Source organism: Theropithecus gelada, chromosome 7a (assembly GCF_003255815.1).
Source record: "Theropithecus gelada isolate Dixy chromosome 7a, Tgel_1.0, whole genome shotgun sequence".
Classification (NCBI taxonomy): domain Eukaryota; kingdom Metazoa; phylum Chordata; class Mammalia; order Primates; family Cercopithecidae; genus Theropithecus; species Theropithecus gelada.
Genome location: NC_037674.1, coordinates 7,511,858 through 7,529,303, shown reverse-complemented (window position 1 = coordinate 7,529,303; position 17,446 = coordinate 7,511,858). Strand labels below are relative to the sequence as shown.

The window sequence follows — 17,446 nt, the reverse complement described above, 5'->3', positions numbered from 1 at the left end:
GGTTCTCAACTAGCGTGATTTTTGTCCCCCAGGGGACATTTAGCAATGGCTGGAAATAAATTATGTTCTCACACTTGGGAAGGGGGAGGTGCTACTGGCATCTCCTGGGTAGAGGCTTGGAATACTCCTAACACCTTGCAGTGCACGTGACAGCCCTCCACAATAAAGAATGGTCCGGCCCCAAATGTCAGGAGAATCAGGGTTGCAAAACCCGAATAATTGGAGTGCTTTTTTTTTTTTTTTTTTTGAGATGGAATTTTGCTCTTGTTGCCCAGACTGGAGTGCAGTGGCGTGATCTCGGCTTGATGCATCCTCTGCCTTCCGGGTTCAAGCGATTCTCCTGCCTCAGCCTCCCGAGTATCTGGGATTACAGGCACCTGCCACCACGCCCAACTTTTTTTTTTTTTTTTTTTTAGTAGAGACAGAGTTTCACCATGTTGGCCAGGCTGGTCTTGACCTCCTGACTTCAGGTGATCCACCTGCCTCGGCCTCCCAAAGTGCTAGGATTACAGGCTTGAGCCACCGCACCTGGCCCTGTTGTGCTTTTTAATGGCTTGTCCCAGTAGTGTTTCCTGACGTGGCGCCGTCTCCCTCCCGACAGGAAACCATGATGGACCACGCCTTGCGTACCATCTCCTACATCGCCGACATTGGGAACATTGTGGTGCTGATGGCCAGACGCCGCATGCCCCGGTCAGCCTCTCAGGACTGCATCGAGACCACACCCGGAGCCCAGGAAGGCAAGAAGCAGTATAAGATGATCTGCCATGTGTTCGAATCAGAGGATGTAAGTAAACTCTTGCCAGGGCACTCCCCTCCCAAGGTTCACAGCCCAGGGCGGCTCCAGAATCCAGGCACTGTGGACACCACCCTCAGGTGGAAACCCTCCGTGCCGTTATTGACGTTTCCAGTGGATGAGTGATCTTTTGCATACTCTTTGGGTTTGCAAAGATAGTGAACACAGTCTTATTCTACTTCTTGAAACAGGTTCTTCAGGAGCTGTTATAAATTGAGCCATGGTTAAATATATGAGGGAGCTGTTTGAAGAAATCCCTTTACAAAACATTTTCTCTACTCAAAATGAAGTTAATCTTTGCGTAACTTTTGTTATTAAAATGCAAATTTTCGCATGGCCCTGGCATGCTGTATAAAGAAGGCACATCTGCACGAGGCTTAGTTCTGCCTTTGCGTGTGGTATGTCTTCCGAGCAAGTACAAAGTGATTCTGAAGTATAAGATACCAAAGACTCAGGAAAAGATCACTAGCCCTTTGGCTCCCTTCTTGGGCTGGAGAAGAGCATTGTTTTTAGCCTGGAGGGGGGGACAGAGGGACTGAGGAAGGAGCAGCAGGGCCAAGAGGGGAACTCAGAGAGGAACTGTCCTTCCTGGAGGCTAATCTTACTCACAGACCAGCAGCGGGGCTGCTGGTGAGCCAATTTTGTGGCTGTTGCCAGAGTGAAGTTTTAAGAAATGATCTATGGCTGGGCACTGTAGCTCATCATGCCTGTAATCCCAACACTTTTGGGAGGCCGAGGTGGGTGGATCACCTGAGGTCAGGAGTTCAAAACCAACCTGGCCAACATTGTGAAACCCCGTCTCTACTAAATATACAAAAAATTAGCCAAGCATGGTGGCGCGTGCTTGTAATCCCACTTGGGAGGCTGAGGCCAGAGAATTGCTTGAACCCGGGAGGCGGAGGTTGCAGTGAGCTGAGATCGCACCATTGCACTCCAGCCTGGGTGACAAGAGTGAAACTCTGTCTCAAAAAAAAAAAAAAAAAAAATCTATCCTTCATGGGCAGTTGGCCAGGGCATTCTTTTTCACATAAGGACTTGAGGGTGTCTCAGGACCTGGGCAATAGGGAAGGGTCCCCATATTGTCATGATCCTGACATACGGCATGGGAACTGAAGACAGGGTTCAAACCTGTGGCTGGCGCAGTCATCTGCTTCCTAAGAAGCTGGGTCCACTTGAAATGCTTCACGCAATGGCAGATTTACAGGGGGGAGAGGGCATTTCAACAGCGCACTCACACATTCCTTCCACCGCTACACGGAGACCCCCCCGAAACCTGGATGGGCATTTCTGTGTGACTGAGGGCTGAGGATGTCTGAGAGACCTGGCACGGGCGTGGGCCACAGGTGCTGGTGGAATGAGGCCAGGGGCAGGCCCGGTGGCGAAGGGTGGCAGTCAGTTGGTGAGAGTTTCCGAGGGGCACTGAGAGCCCCCCAGGTGCAGCTGATGCGGAGGGTTAAAGCCAGGGGATGCCGTATTGGGTAGATGAGGTGAGGCTGAGAGACGGGGTGGATGAGGCCCAGGGTGGTCCTGCCCGCACAGCAGCCTCCGCGTCCCCACCTCTCCAGCGCCTGCAGGCTCTGCCCACCGCCTACCTGCAGGAGGCCGCTTGAGCCCTTGGGTGGGGCCTGGGCTGGACTCCTGGCCTCACAGCAGTGAACTCCCACAGGCTTGGCTGCGAGCTGGGGCTGGCAGGGCGACCCCTTCTCTGAAGCGCCAGCCGCAGAGCGAGCCCCCTGAACCCCACACCTCCCAGGAGGCAGCCGGGACCCGGAATGGAGGCGGCGGCTGGCTGCACACCAGCGGGCCTGATGACGCCTGGAGGAGGCGCAGCCCCGCGGAGCCGGCTCCTGGGCTTGGAGCTTCCGCGGGGGCGGAGGATGTCGTCCAAGGGGAGGAAGAATGGGGGTGGCCCGAGGGAGACCAAGTGGAGTCCAAGGGCCGTGGGTGGTGGAGCTGGGCTTCCGGAGCTCCCGTGCTCTCAAGCCGCCCTTCCCAGCCAGGTGGCAGCATCAGGCGGAGACAGAAGCAGAGGCTTGGGGGCCGCCCTGCGCCCCGGAACCCTGAGATCCCGGGCGGGTGGGGCAGGGACCCCCCGGCCGCCCTCCACTTCTCCCGGAGGCCCGACCCTCTCCTGCGCGGGCGCTGCCCCCGACCTCCCGCCGAGCCCCATCAGCTCGCCAACTCCGCAGGCCAGCCCGGCGGCGCCATCTGGCGGTCCCCGGGCGTCGCGCCCCCAGCCGGGTCTGGCAGCGGCAGAGACCCTGGGCGTGGGAACCGGCAAGTCCTAGAAACCGCTTAGGGCCCGTCAGGGAGGGCAGTTCCACGCCTGCTGGAGGGAAGGTCGCCTGCTGCGCGCTTCTAATCCGGCCCAGCTTGCCTTTCCCAATGCGTACGTTCATCTGCTGCTCTTACATCCTGCCACGTGGAGAGTGGGAAGGGAATTGAGGCCAAAGCCCTTGTTTTCACCTGTTTTGGGATCCTGTTGAGTAGGAATTTGCTGGGGGCGCCCGTGCAGAACCCCCTTGAGGGCAGCTGGGGAGGCAGGTGAGGAGCAGGACAGAGCATGAGGAGGGGCTCACATAGCCCAGAGCCTGGCGGGCGGCCAGCTGTGGGCTGAGACGTCATCGAGGTCGCCAAGAGCCCCACCACGCTCCCACGGCTGCACAGCTGCCAGCCTGCTTGGTGACCTCCGGGAACTCAGTACAGCTCTCACCTCCCACTGTCAACTGTCTGCGCTCCAGCAGGCGACCGGCCAGGCCCTGAGTGCTGTTTCAATGTCCAGGCCTCTGCCATGTCAGAGTGGGTGATCTCCATTGAAGCAGCTCAGTGGAAGTAGAAAGAAGCCACGTGCTCCGTAGGGGCTGTGTGGAGTCCCAGGTCTCATGTCTTGCAAGCCCGGCCTGGCACAGCCACATGTCCTTAGTGGGCACTGGGTTCTGTTGCTACCAATAAATACATGCAGGGTAGACAACTAGCAGCATGATGCTCCCAGGAAACACACTGAAAGTCCATTTTTGTCATGAGTGGAAAGGAAATACAGATGGTGCCGGGTGCAGTGGCTCACACCTGATGCCAGCACTTTGAGAGGCCAAGGCAGGAGGATCATTTGTGTCCAGGAGTTTGAGACCAGCCTGGGCAATATGGCAAGACCCCCATCTCTACAAGAAACAGTTTTTAATTAGCTGGATGTGGTTGTGCTCACCTGCATTCCCACTCCAGTCTGGGCAACAGAGCCAGACCTCATCTCAAAAAAAAAAAAAAAAAAAAAAAAGCAAAAATATGACATGTAATCAATAATTCATTGTTGTCCTAGACTTTGTTTGAAACAGCTTTGACCTGGAGCATCTGGGCCATGCCACAGCTTAGGCAGGGACAGTCAGGAGCAGACCCTTCAGGGTTCAGGGCAACACTGGGGTTCGCTCACGGTGGGGTGCTGGTGGGAGACAGCCTTCACCAGATGAGGGAGGGCCCCCAGTTTCTTTCTTGTTCTTCTAAGCTGGAACAAGGGCCCCCTTGAAGGCTTACGGGTGCATCCTGCACCCAGCCCTGCCGCAGCCCCTGTTGAGGAGGCCGCGGGGAGCCTGTGCCGCATGCCTGTCTCCAGCAGGCCTGCCCTCTGCGCAGGCCCAGCTCATCGCCCAGTCCATCGGCCAGGCCTTCAGCGTGGCCTACCAGGAGTTCCTGCGAGCCAATGGCATTAACCCCGAAGACCTGAGCCAGAAGGAGTACAGCGATATCATCAACACCCAGGAGATGTACAACGACGACCTCATCCACTTCTCCAACTCGGAGAACTGCAAGGAGGTAAGCCACACCCACCGGCCTCAGGGAGGTCACGTTTGCCAGCTTCTGCTCCCTGAGCTCCTGCAGAGCGAGCTTTCCCGGGGTCCTCACGCACACCCTTGCCTTCCATCAGACTCGTGTGCGGCCCGGAATGTGCACCTCGCTCCTGCCTTCCAGCTGAGCGCTTGCGTGTGAAATGAGGTGTTTGTAACAAAGAAGCTGATTACAGTCGGCTTTAATGACCTCGAAAATGTGCCTTTTAATGCTGCTGTTATCAACCGGCGCTCAGCACCCGGGAGATATTTCTGAAAAGCACGTGGCATCTCTAAAGGGAGCTTGGGTGCTCTGGCAGGGGAGGCTAGAAACCACCAGTAGCAGAGGCCTTAGCTGGTCCCAGTGGCTTCCCCCAGGGGACTTTGGAAAGTTCTTCTGGGCAGAGAGGAGCAAATACCCTGGGGATGGCCCGTACCTTGACTGTTTGTTAAAGGGCTGAATTGTTCTGTCTGCGGTGGATGAGTGCATGGCCTCTGCTGCTTGTTGAATGGGTGAATGCGTGATCCTGGTTTCTTGCTGAAGACATTCCAGGCAGTTTCCCAAACAGTGACCTTTGAGAGGAAGTAAAAGTAGAAGGACTTTTCCAACAAGAGTGAAGGCCAGGGGCAGGCTATGGGTGCTGGAGTCTGAGAGCCTTCCTCTGGCCTCTGTGGGTGTGGTGGGGTGGAAGGAGCAGGAACCAGGACACTGGAGCCCTGCTTGGGGTGGGAAGGTCAGTGTTGGGCATGGGTAGGGATGGAGTCAATGCCGGGCATGGGTGGGGATGGGGGTCTGTACTTCCAGGTTCCCAGGATTGCTGGGTGGACCCCAGGGAGGCATGGGAGCCAGAGTGGGGTGGGCAGGGCCTCTAGCCCAAGACCTCTCCTGTATGAGATGAGCCAGCCTTGGATCCCATGGCAGGGCGGAATGTGCTGGGACAGGGTCAGCCTCATCCTCCTGTGGGTCCTTGGCAGAGGCCCCAGTCCCTGCCACCAGCCCCTCTCACACTGCTGATCCCTTTGCAGCTGCAGCTGGAGAAGCACAAGGGCGAGATCCTGGGCGTGGTGGTGGTGGAGTCAGGCTGGGGCTCCATCCTGCCCACGGTGATCCTGGCCAACATGATGAATGGCGGCCCGGCCGCCCGCTCAGGGAAGCTGAGCATCGGGGACCAGATCATGTCCATCAATGGCACCAGCCTAGTGGGGCTGCCGCTCGCCACCTGCCAAGGCATCATCAAGGTGGGCACCCTGGGACCCTCCGCCCAGGGGTCGCCTCAGCCCTGCCCCACTTGATCCCCACTTTGCTGCAATCCACACTTCACCCACGGTGAAACTGAGGGCCAGGGAGACTCACCCGGTGATTGGTTGATGATGGCATCAAAATTTGAACTCAAGACCATTCCCCATGTCTGAATCAGAGGTGGCCCCGGGCTGCCCTGGGGTGGGAGGGGAGGGGTTGTCTGAGCCCTGTATCAAGCCATGTGGCCCTGGGCAAGGGCCCAAGGACCAGTGAGTATACAGTGACCAGCTTATCCTGTTTTGCCTGGGGCTTTGCCAGGTTAGCACTGAAAGTCCCGCTTCCGGGAAACCCCTTCAGTGCTCTTGGGCTGGGGAGGTGGGGCACCCTGCATGGGTTGAGTTCTGGGACACAGGTTCCCTTAAGTAAGGAGGCCACCCTGACCGTCAGACTCGTGAGCTTGCAGCTTTGGGAGGTGCTGCCTGTCGCTGTCAGGGGCCAGGCAGAAGGGTCACCGACAGGTGGGGTGGGGGCCTTCACACTGACCACTTGCGGAGGAGCGGGCTCTGCCTGCTGCTGGCGACTCCTGTGACCCAGCTGTGGCCTGGCCCCCAGCCCTCTGTGGCATGTTCCTCCCCACCCTGCTGTGGTCTTGGTGCTGGAGACAACACCGTCCTCCTCTTTGTTCAGCATGAGATGAAGGGCATTCCCCAGGCCAGAGCATCTCATAGACTGGCTCTCGGAGCTTGCCCGGCAGAGCTTCTGCCCAATGGGCAGCCACACAGAGAGACATGGGAGAGGCCTCTGCCAGCGAGGTCTCAGCAGCCGAGGTCCCCACTCCCAGGGCTGCAGCTCCCAGGTGGAGGCTTGGGTTCCTCCCCTTGCCTCTTCACCCCCACCGGACCCCAGCGGCCTGGTGCACCCACTTCCTCACTCAGAGATTTGCTGCGCAGTCACTCCCTGCCCTGCAGGAGGTCATCCTTGGAGGGCACTGGGTTTTGAGGAAAGTGTCCCCACATTCTTCCATAGGAAACTCTCCTGAATTTGGCATGATGATGGCCCCCTCGACACCCTGAGGGTGAACTGGTGCCAGGCGCATTGGTTCTGCCCAGTGGCACTCAGAGCCTGGGCTCACTCCCGCAGCGGCTCATCTTCCCCAGGGCAGAGGTGCCCTGAGCATGGTGGGAAAGAGGGCGCAGTGCCGCCCTGGAAACCTGGCAGCTCTGGGAAGGGCCAGGGCGAGGCTCATCCTCGCTGCACAGAGGGGCTACCGAGGCTGAGAGGGGACTGCCAGCCTCACCCAGTGTGCGTCCTCACTGCCCCCAGCCTCCGCCCTGCCAGCCTCACCCAGTGTGCATCCTCACTGCCCCCAGCCTCCGCCCTGCCAGCCTCACCCAGTGTGCGTCCTCACTGCCCCCGGCCTCCGCCCTGCCAGCCTCACCCAGTGTGCGTCCTCACTGCCCCCGGCCTCCGCCCTGCCAGCCTCACCCATCCTGGGTCAGGCTTGATGTCTAAGGCCCAGCCTTTGACTCCTATCCCCGTGCTCTGCAGGGCCTGAAGAACCAGACACAGGTGAAGCTCAACATCGTCAGCTGTCCCCCGGTCACCACGGTCCTCATCAAGCGGCCAGACCTCAAGTACCAGCTGGGCTTCAGCGTGCAGAATGGCATTGTGAGTCCCCGCTCCTGCCCTGGGCCGCCACCACCGCTGCAGGGCCCAGGGAGGGAGAGCAGCTCCCGTCTGATGGGGCAGGCTATGCCTGGCAGCCTGGCAGGACCTGGCCCATGGGTGCAGCTGCCCACAGCCAGGCCACTCGGGACAGGAACTTTCCATGGCTCTCTGGGAGGTCTTGGGTAGAAGGGGAGGGCCAGGGCATGGCCGTGGATTGGGCCCCTGCAGCCTTTCCCAGGTGCCCTTGTCCCCACAGTGGCTGTCGCCTGCTTTGGAGGGAGGGCAGCAGGCTTCGCCAGCACTGTGGCTTGGACACAACCAGTCGTGGCATCACTTACTATGCTCAACAAACAGATGCTCGCTCGTTCATCCATTCGTGTACTCATCATTCACTTGTTCACGCAGCCGTTCAGCAGACATCTGTGAAGTGCCTGCTCTGTGTTAGGCATTGCGCCAGGCAGTGGGAAGCCTGGAGTGCTGCCTGGAGGAGGTGATGCTGGGCTTGAGTGTGGTTCTGGCCAAAAGCCTGTGCCAGTTCCCCGGGCCAAAGTTCTTTAGCCCAGAGTTTCCACCCTCTCATTGACCTGCGTTTGGCTGGCTGGAATTCTCGTTCCTTTGTTTTCCCTTCTGCAAAAGACCCAGAGGGGAGAGTTGTGGCCACTAAATGGAATAAAGAAGAAAAGGGCTGGCAATACCCAAATTGTTTAAACCAGCCCTGAGTGTGAGGGAGTGTAGGAGGAGGGGCATTGCGGGCTGGGGTGGAGTGGTGTGAGGCGACGGGGAGGACGCATGTCCACCCACAGCCACAGAGGAAAGACAGTGGGAGAACATTCTAGAAGGACTACCAAATCTTCTCCATTGTTTTCTGGTGAAGCAGCATGGAGGGGTATACCCACCGTCAGGGTGGAGTCACAGGGCTTGGGCTCAGGGCCCATCTCTGACCCTGCTGTGTTAGAGCAAATTTGCTCCTATAAAAAAGATTCCACAGATCTTCATATACTGAGAGCTGACTGCTTATTCGTGCTGCAGTCTGATTTGCAGTGAGGGCAGTGGGGGTGAGCTTCACTCCACAGAGCCACTCAGGGGCCCAGGCTCTGCCCTCAGCTGGGCTTCCGCAGCCCCCACTGGGAGCTCTGTGTCTGGCTGGCACTGCAGGAAGAGAGGCAGCTCGGAAGACCTTGAAGGTTTTCAGGACCAGAGCAGAAGTGGCTCTTGTCATTTCTGCTCACAGCCCACTGGCCAGATAGCTCAGCCACAGACCCATGGGAAGCGGCGGCCAGCCGGCGCCCAGAACAAAGAGGGACAGGGCATCGCCAGTGTCAGCCATACCTTCCCGGCTGTGTGACCCTCGGCAAGTCACTTAACACTCACTGGATTCCCCTCAAAAGGTGCTTGTGAAGATCAGCAGAGAAAATCCATAACGTATCCCAAGCTACCCAAGGTGGGCCCGCTGGTCCTAGTCTTTGCCAAGGAGGAAGGCCTGTGGCCCCTGGACCTGGCACAGGTGCTGGGACAAGTTGTCTGCACCCCACTTGGGGCTTCTGTCCAGGACAGTGCGCCTGCCGCAGGAGCTGGCCTGGTGGTGGTCTGGCCTGGGCTGGCTCTGCCTGACTGCTCTGCACACATGTGGCCTGGGCACAAGCAGTTGCCCCAGCTAATTTGGAGGCTCTGCAGAAAGTCAGCTGGGGCCCTGTCTGCAGCTGCCGTGAGCACTTTGTGGACGGGCATGGCTGGGCCCCAGGGAGGAGGGCTGGGACAGCCTTCTGGGCTCCTGCACCCCAACCGTCACCAGGCCCTGACTGTGTGCCTCCCACCCCAGCATTGGGGACAGTGGAGGAAGCTGGGGACTGACAGCCCTGCAGCCCTCACGAGGAGCTGTGCTGTGCAGAGCCTGGGGCGCTGTGTGGTGTCCCCGGGCTGCCCCTGCCTGGCCAAGCCTGTTGACTACACAGTCTTTGCCTCCTGAGTGGCACTGGGGAGCTGCTTGTCCTGTTCCAGCACCCCTTGCCCAGCCTAGGAGGCAGGTGGGCCTGGGTTGGTGGCCAGTGCCGCTCCCTGACAGCCCCGTCGCTGGGAGCCCTGCAGGAGAGGGTGGCCTGGGGGCTGCCCACTCTTAGGGCCTGTGACTATAGCCCTGCCCAGGATGAGTTTGATGCCCCCTCAGTCTGCTGGTGTCCCCCAAACTATAACCGCATGAGGAGCACAGGAACTGGAGCAGCTGGGGCACACAGAAGTTTAGTGACTTGCCCCAGGTCACACAGCCACGTGGAGCACTGGTGGGGAGAGGGGAAGAAAAGACAAGGAAGGGAGGACTCCGGTTTGTGTTTTGTGGGGGCTAGATTAACGTGCATGGGAAAGGAGGGGACAGTTGGAGCAGCCCAGCCAAGCCCAGGTGCAGGGTTCTGTGCCTTCCTTCCCAGAGAGCCAGAGTGCAATGGGTGAGTGTGAAGCCCGGGCGGAGGGCAGTGGATGGAGACCAGGGCTGTCTCCAGCTGCCTTCTGGGGCAGGTGCGGGGAGTCTGGGGAGTTCCCGAAGATGGGGCTGGGTGGGTCCAAGTGGCCAGGAAGCTGAGGATGGTGGTGTGGATGGGCGTTTCTCAAAAGATTAGAGGGTGCAGGGCTGAGGGCAGCAGCAGACTTGCGGGGCCTGGAATGAGGAGGGGGTCATGCAATTCTGAAGACAAAATCTCCGGGGTGGCAATATGAAAGAGAGGATGCCACCCACTGCTTGGTGTCTCTGCCCTGGATCCGGGGTCTGAGTTCCGGAGTGATGGAGGGGGCCAAGCGTCTGTGAAACTTGGGGGGTGGTCTGGGGTCACGACTGGGGACGAGGAGGATCTGAAGGTCCCAGCCCTGCTCGTGGATGCACTGCTGTTCCACCCTCTGGCCTCCGCCTCCCTGTCTGTGAAATGGGTCCCACTTCCTTGAAGCCCCAGTGCTCAGGATGCAGGGGAGAGGCTGGCAGCCGAGGGGAGGGGCAAATGCTGGCTCTCAGGGGCTTTCTCCAAGATACAGGACAGCTCACCCTGAGAGTGCCAGGGAGGGCTGGATGAAGCGAATGAACTGGCATGGTTCTGTCCTGGTTATGATCCATCTCCCCAGTGATCCAGAAAATGGCATGCAGGCGGCCCTACAGATCAGTCACCATCTCTGCGTGGCTCGGCTGCCTGGCGGTAAACACCAGGCCCCTCAGACCCCCAAGTGCAGACCCCACCTTTTGCACCTGCCTCATGAGTGCCCGTGGCCATGGTGGGGGTTGAGGGTAGGGGCTGGCTGTCCCTGTTTGGCCCTCTGTGCACCTAGACACAGAGGCTGTCACAGTGGCTGCCACCTGTCCCCCTGCAGGCCAGGACTCACCCACCCCAGGGACTTGTCCAGGCGTCTGCCTGGCTGAGGTGCACCAGGGGCTCCAGGGAGCAATGAGCCTGGGATAACATTCAGGAGACCCGAGGGTGCTGGCTGCTCTGGTCTAAGCCACTTGTCCTTCACAGCGTGCTCAGGATGGGACCCGCAGCCCCGAGGGCCCTGGTCCCCACTTTCAGGACTCTGGTACCCTGGGTTCCTGCTGCCCCCGACCCTGTAGCAGTGTGGCTTTTCCCTCGGTGTCACCTCTCTGGGCACCCTTATCCCCACCATGCCCAGTGAAGCTCTCACCAGTGTCCTCCTGTCCTTGCCAGGCCCCCCGCCTGAAGTCCCGGCTCCAGCTGGCCTGGGACAGCCACAGGGCACCTTGTATCCCAGGAGCCAGTGGGCAGGGACAGGTGGTCCTCTCAGCCTCCACGTGCGCAGCCACCCGGGGAGCACGTGCGGGCGCTGGAGGATGCCTGGCTAGGAAATGGGGTCTATCAGCGCCTGCCCCGACCTGCAGCGGTTCTCCCCAGTGACTTCAGAAACATTCCCTGTGGCAGGTGGCAGTGCTTAGCATGCAGGGCGAGCAGTCAGATGAGATCTGGGCCTGCTGCAGAAATCTGGGTGCTGATGTGGGGGGAGGGGGAGGCCCCTCCCAGTTGTCTGTGTCTGCACGTGTGCGCGCATGCAGGTGTGTTTGGGAGAGGTGAGTCTGCTTCTCCCATCCCAGGCCACTCGCCTCCTGCCACGGCTCAGCACAGCCTCCTTTCTGCAGGATAAGAGGGCCCCGGGGCGAAGGAGCTGCGGTGTGGAATCTACTTCTCCCTACCCCTTCTCTTCTAGTCTTCATTCTCCTTGGACATCCATTTTTCTGGTTTTTGTTTCCATTTAAAAAATAACTGTGGTAAAGTACATCCATAACATAAAATCGAGCATTGTACCCATTTTGAAGTGCGGAGTTCTGTGGCAGTCCATCTGCGTATCAGGCAGCCGTGGCCACTGTGCTCTCCTGCACGACTTCGTCCTACCCAGTGGGAACTTTGTCCCCACTAAGCACCTCCACCCATTCCTCCTTCCCAACCCCTGGCAGCCCCCCACGTCTACTTTGTCTCTGTGATTCTGACTACCCCAGGTGCCTCTTATCAGTGGCATCGCGCGGTGTTTGTCCGTGTGCCTGGCCTGTTTCACGCAGCGCAGTGTCCCTGCGGTCTGTCCGTGCTGTAGCGCGCGTCGGACTCTCCTTCCTCTCCAGGGCTGAGTACTGTTTCCCTGCAGGCCTAGAGCACATTCTGTTTCTCTGCTAGTCCTTGCTGTCACCCTCGGCTGTTGTGAACGCCGCTGCCGTGAACACGGGTGTGCAGGGCGCCTGTTTTCCAGTCTGTCCAGTTTCATGGTCACAGGTGCTCCCAGGCCCTCCAGTCCCTCTGTTTGACGTCACTTTTAAGCTGGAAATGGAAACTCCCGCCACTGCACTCCAGCCTGGGTGACAGAATGAGACCCTGTCTCCAAAAAACACAGAACCAGTGTGTTTGGCACAAAATGCCCTTATGTCACCTGGGGGGGTGGATATAGGAATAAAAGTGACTCTTCCCTGCCTATGTAGAGCGTTTGGGCATCTGGCAAACAGAGCCTTCCCTTGACAGAACAGATGCCCCACCTTTCTGGTGGCCAGGGGACAGGCTGCCTCTCCTTTCCCGCCCACCCACCAGCTAAGTGCCTGTCTTCCAGGATGGTAACCAGGCTCAGCTGCAGGAGGCCAGGTGGCAGTGGCCTTGGGCTATGTCACCAGTCTCCAGCCTGACCACAAAGGGAGGGGCCCTGGGGGAGGTGCGGCTGTGGACCGGTTCCACCGTGGGAGTTAGAAAACATGTTGGTTCCCCACACACCATGGCATTGACTCTCTTGTTTTAAGGAAACACAGTCCAGATCATAAGCGGTGCCGTCTGAGTCAATGAATTGCACGTGCACATATTCATCACGTGGCGCTTTTCCCTCTGAGTCAGTGAATTGCACGTGCACATATTCATCACATGGCGCTTTTCCCTCTGAGTCAGTGAATTGCACGTGCACGTATTCATCATGTGGCGCTTTTCCCTCCGCGTGTCCTGTCTTTGGAGACATGGTGGAGCGCCTGTCAGGTGTGGCAGGAACACGTGTGCTGACCTGACCATGTCTGCTTAGATTTGCAGCCTCATGAGAGGGGGCATTGCCGAGCGAGGGGGCGTCCGCGTTGGCCACCGCATCATCGAGATCAACGGGCAGAGCGTGGTGGCCACAGCCCACGAGAAGATAGTCCAAGCTCTGTCCAACTCGGTCGGAGAGGTAAGGAGGGACTTCGGGTGTGCCTCTGCGTGCCGGTTCCCGTGTGCTCCCACCTGCCCTCCATGAGCCTCACCTGCTCCAGAGGACACAGGGCGTCTGAAGGCCAGCCAGGCTGTCTCCCACCGGGGCAGCTGTGACAAGGGTGAATGGAGTGGCAGGTGATGCGGGGCCATCCCGGTCTGGCTCTAACTGAGCAGCCGGGAGGGCACAGGCTTCTGGGGGTGCTCCTTGGACACTACTTTTGGGACTGGACCTGTATGTCCAGTTCAGAAGCTCTGCAGGGCACACGGCTCTGGCCACCCTGGCAGGCTTGCCTCTCTGCTCCTGTTGGCCGTCCCCTCCCACAACCAGGCTGCTTGCCCGGTCCCGCTTCACTGGCTGAAGCCCCCAGTCCAGTTCTTTCTGGCATTGCTTCCACGGCAGTGCGAGGATGGTGTGCGGGAGGCGCCGGTCTTCCTCCAGAGCTCACAGGGCAGCAGGATCATTAGGAGGAGGGATGGTGCTGGTGGGGTGGCACGTACACTGGGGGAGGCCTGGCCAGCGCGCTGCAGGGCTGTGTGTGTGTGTGTGTGTGTGTGTGTGTGTGTGTAGTGTGGGTGTGTGCATGTGTGAGCATGGGTGTGTGTGGAATGTGATGTATGAGTGTGGGTGTGAGTTTAAGTGTGGGCAGGTGTGGGAAATGGGTGTGTACATGCACATGTGGGTGTAGGGGTGCGTGAGTGGGTGTGTGTGGCTGTGTGAATATACCTGAGAGTGTGAGTGTGGAGGAGTGTCTGGGGGGGTGAGTGTATGTGTGTGGATGTACAGGTGTGTGTGAGACAGCATGGGGTGTGTAGGAGTGCAAGTGTGGGTGTGAGTAGGGGTGTGTGGCTGTGGGTCTGTGAGTGGATGTGAGGTATGGGGGTGTGGAGTGTGAGTGGGTGTGAGTAGGGGTGTGTGGCTGTGGGTCTGTGAGTGGATGTGAGGCATGGGGGTGTGGAGTGTGAGTGGGTGTGAGTAGGGGTGTGTGGCTGTGGGTCTGTGAGTGGATGTGAGGCATGGGGGTGTGGAGTGTGAGTGGGTGTGAGTAGGGGTGTGTGGCTGTGGGTCTGTGAGTGGATGTGAGGCATGGGGGTGTGGAGTGTGAGTGGGTGTGAGTAGGGGTGTGTGGCTGTGGGTCTGTGAGTGGATGTGAGGCATGGGGGTGTGGAGTGTGTGTGGGTGTGAGTAGGGGTGTGTGGCTGTGGGTCTGTGAGTGGATGTGAGGCATGGGGGTGTGGAGTGTGAGTGGGTGTGAGTAGGGGTGTGTGGCTGTGGGTCTGTGAGTGGATGTGAGGCATGGGGGTGTGGAGTGTGAGTGGGTGTGAGTAGGGGTGTGTGGCTGTGGGTCTGAGTGGATGTGAGGCATGGGGGTGTGGAGTGGGTGTGAGTAGGGGTGTGTGGCTGTGGGTCTGTGAGTGGATGTGAGGCATGGGGGTGTGGAGTGTGAGTGGGTGTGAGTAGGGGTGTGTGGCTGTGGGTCTGAGTGGATGTGAGGCATGGGGGTGTGGAGTGTGAGTGGGTGTGAGTAGGGGTGTGTGGCTGTGGGTCTGAGTGGATGTGAGGCATGGGGGTGTGGAGTGGGTGTGAGTAGGGGTGTGTGGCTGTGGGTCTGTGAGTGGATGTGAGGTATGGGGGTGTGGAGTGTGAGTGGGTGTGTGAGAGTAGGGGTGTGTGAAGGGGTGTTCAGCACAAAGGGGCTTCAGGCTCTCTGGGATGAGCAGGGAGGCTGAGAGCTGAGGAGCCTGGCCTGCAGAGGGGCCCGCGGGGGACCGGGCAGGGAGTTTGGGTCGGGGTCTGGGGACAGCAGTGGCAGGCTGGGCGGTCTGTGGCGCTTCCCCCGGCGGCCCTGTGGGGGCTGAGTACGTGGAAACCATCCTTGCAGCCTGTGGGGTGGGTGGGCGGAGGGGCCTCCAGTTCCTGTTCCTCAGATGAGGTCTCCCGGAGCCACGTCGGGACACTCTCACGTTGTGCACTGCAGGGTGTGCTGGGGGCTGGGAGGCCTGTTTTCCCCGTGCTGGTGAGGGCAGGGGCCGGCTCAGTTTTCCCCGTGCTGGTGAGGGCAGGGGCCGGCTCAGGAGGAGGAGGGCCAGGCGGACACCAGCCTCCCTTTGATGGCTTCAAAGAAAGGAAAAGCCAGTGTTCCCAAGTAGATGCTTTGAAGCGGCCGCCCCCACGGCCCTCAGCCCCACACCCGTGAGGGAATCCACCCGTGGAGGAGTGGGCGGGAGCACGGAGAAGAGGCAGGAGGCGGCCGGGGCGTAGGAACCCTTTCAGCCCTGCCGCGGTGATGGTGCCTGTTTCCAGCAGCCCTGAGCCCACGTGGGACAAGAGTCAGGGATAAACAAGGCTTGCAGTTGTGCGGGCCTCGGGTGGGTTTCCGGTTGAGGAATGCCAGGGAGTGACTGATGGAGGAAGCCTGTGCCCGGGGCAGGAGCAGCAGAAACCTGCAGTGGCCACACAGATCCCGGCGGGGGAGGGAGGGCAACGCCTCAGAAGCAGAGCTGCACGATGTGCCTTTCCGGGCTGCTCAGCCCAGGAACCGAGACCTGCTTGCCTGAGGAGGGGCAGTGGCAGAGCAGCCGCACCCGATGGGGAGGCCAGCAGCCCTGTGGCAGCCAACTCTGGCAGTGCAAGGGCCCCCGTCCCGAGGCCACAGCCCAGCGCAGTCCCGGGCAGGACGGGACAGCGTCACGCTCAGGGGAGGAGAGGTGGGCAGCAGAGCTCCCCTTCTGTTACTGAAGCAGACATTTAGAGTGCTCCTTCCCAGTGCCCCACAGAAGGATTATGAGGCGTGCCACCCACACGGTTGGTCTCCCTGGGTGGTCTGAGGCTTTGCTTGTGCACCTAGCTCCTTTGAAGCCAGGGCTCAACGCCAGGCCCCAAAGGGTCATTTGCTCACTGATCCCCAAAGGCTGGGGACTTGAGGTGCCCTGGGCCCCAGTGAACCTGATCCCAGCCCCCAGCACACTTGCCTGGCCAGTGTTAGTTCTGTAAGAAGGGCTGTGTCTTCCCCCGTTGGTCTCCTCCTCACTGAGGCAGAGTGTGCCCATCACAGTTTCTGCTGAGGCCTGGGCACCCCCAGCCAGCCCCAGTGGATGGCAAACTGCTGTCACTGCTAGAAGTCCAATTTCTTACCCTCTGGGTGTCAGCAGGACTGGAAGCAAAACTAGCACTCAACTGTGTAGACGCCTCTGGAGCCAGGGGTAGGGGCCCGGAATCTCGGTCTGCTGCATCTGGAAGGCATCCTAAGTGCCCCCAGGCCTGGGCAGGCCAGCCCTCCTCCTCCACTCTAGGAGACGGGCATTTGAAGCAGAACTCGGGGGTGGGGGGGTCGCCTCTGTCGTTTGCTTTCACCTGATTGTGGGAGGGGCAGTGGGAGGGCAGCGGCTCAGCCTCCTGTGTCTGTTGGCAGATCCACATGAAGACCATGCCCGCCGCCATGTTCAGGCTCCTCACCGGCCAGGAGACCCCGCTGTACATCTAGGCCCCCCCAGCCTGGCCACGCAGCCTGGACACCGGGCAGGGCCACCCGGGCCCGGAGGAGCTGGGAGCTGGGCCGCAGATTTGACCCCGACGCCACAGCCCAGCCACGGACACTGGCTCCCCAAAGGGCGTGCCCTCACCGCCCACTTGGTTTCTTTTCTTTGTTTTCATTTTGCCAAAAAGGGGTGTGTCTTTATCAAAGGAGAGTCACAGAACAAATGTTTGTAAAGCGTTCAAGTATTTTGCAACGTTCTGGACTGTCTTCTCCCTGCACCAGCCATGGTGTGTCTCGCTAGCCGTGCGTGGTGTGACCAGCCAGGGCGTCTCGCTAGCCGTGCGTGGTGTGACCAGCCAGGGTGTGTCTCGGTAGCCGTGCGTGGTGTAGAATGTATGTCTTTCCTCCCTGAAGCTGTGTGGAGTGAACTGGCGCCTCCAAGAGAGGCGGCTCCCAGGGCAGGGCAGCCATCAACCCTGCCTCCCGCCCTCTTGGCCGGGATGTCTGGGGTCCTGTGGGGCCCCCGCAGTGGTCCCAAACAGCTGCCTCTGCCACTGACGGCAGGGACACAGGCAGCCCGGCTCCCAGGACATGACTTGTAATGCAAGTTTGGGGACATGTGATGGATTGTAAATAAAGGATGATGGCCACAACACGAAAACTCCCTATTTATTTAGATACTATTACTGTTTGGACTTTTATTTTGGCAGGCTGTTTTTCAGACTTGAGGGTTTTCCAGTGTGACCCATGACCACACC

General features: G+C 59.5%; 1 protein-coding gene and 1 pseudogene across 4 annotated transcripts in view; both read left to right on the top strand.

Annotated features, from left to right (window-relative positions):
- The window catches only part of APBA2 (amyloid beta precursor protein binding family A member 2), a 231,806-nt gene extending 214,809 nt beyond the window's left edge, over positions 1 to 16,997 (top strand). For 3 of the 4 annotated variants that reach the window (XM_025389991.1, XM_025389994.1, XM_025389993.1), the window contains 6 exons: positions 602 to 787; positions 4,421 to 4,600; positions 5,638 to 5,850; positions 7,400 to 7,519; positions 13,049 to 13,189; positions 16,623 to 16,997. In XM_025389991.1, coding sequence (XP_025245776.1) covers positions 602 to 787; positions 4,421 to 4,600; positions 5,638 to 5,850; positions 7,400 to 7,519; positions 13,049 to 13,189; positions 16,623 to 16,694 — 912 coding nt within the window. In that variant the 3' untranslated portion in view covers positions 16,695 to 16,997. Of the gene's footprint in view, positions 1 to 601; positions 788 to 4,420; positions 4,601 to 5,637; positions 5,851 to 7,399; positions 7,520 to 8,155; positions 8,512 to 13,048; positions 13,190 to 16,622 lie in introns of those variants that run through there. The other variant, XM_025389992.1, reaches the window with a different exon arrangement.
- LOC112627972 lies at positions 2,696 to 3,084 on the top strand (annotated as a pseudogene).
- Positions 16,998 to 17,446: the final 449 nt, after the last annotated feature.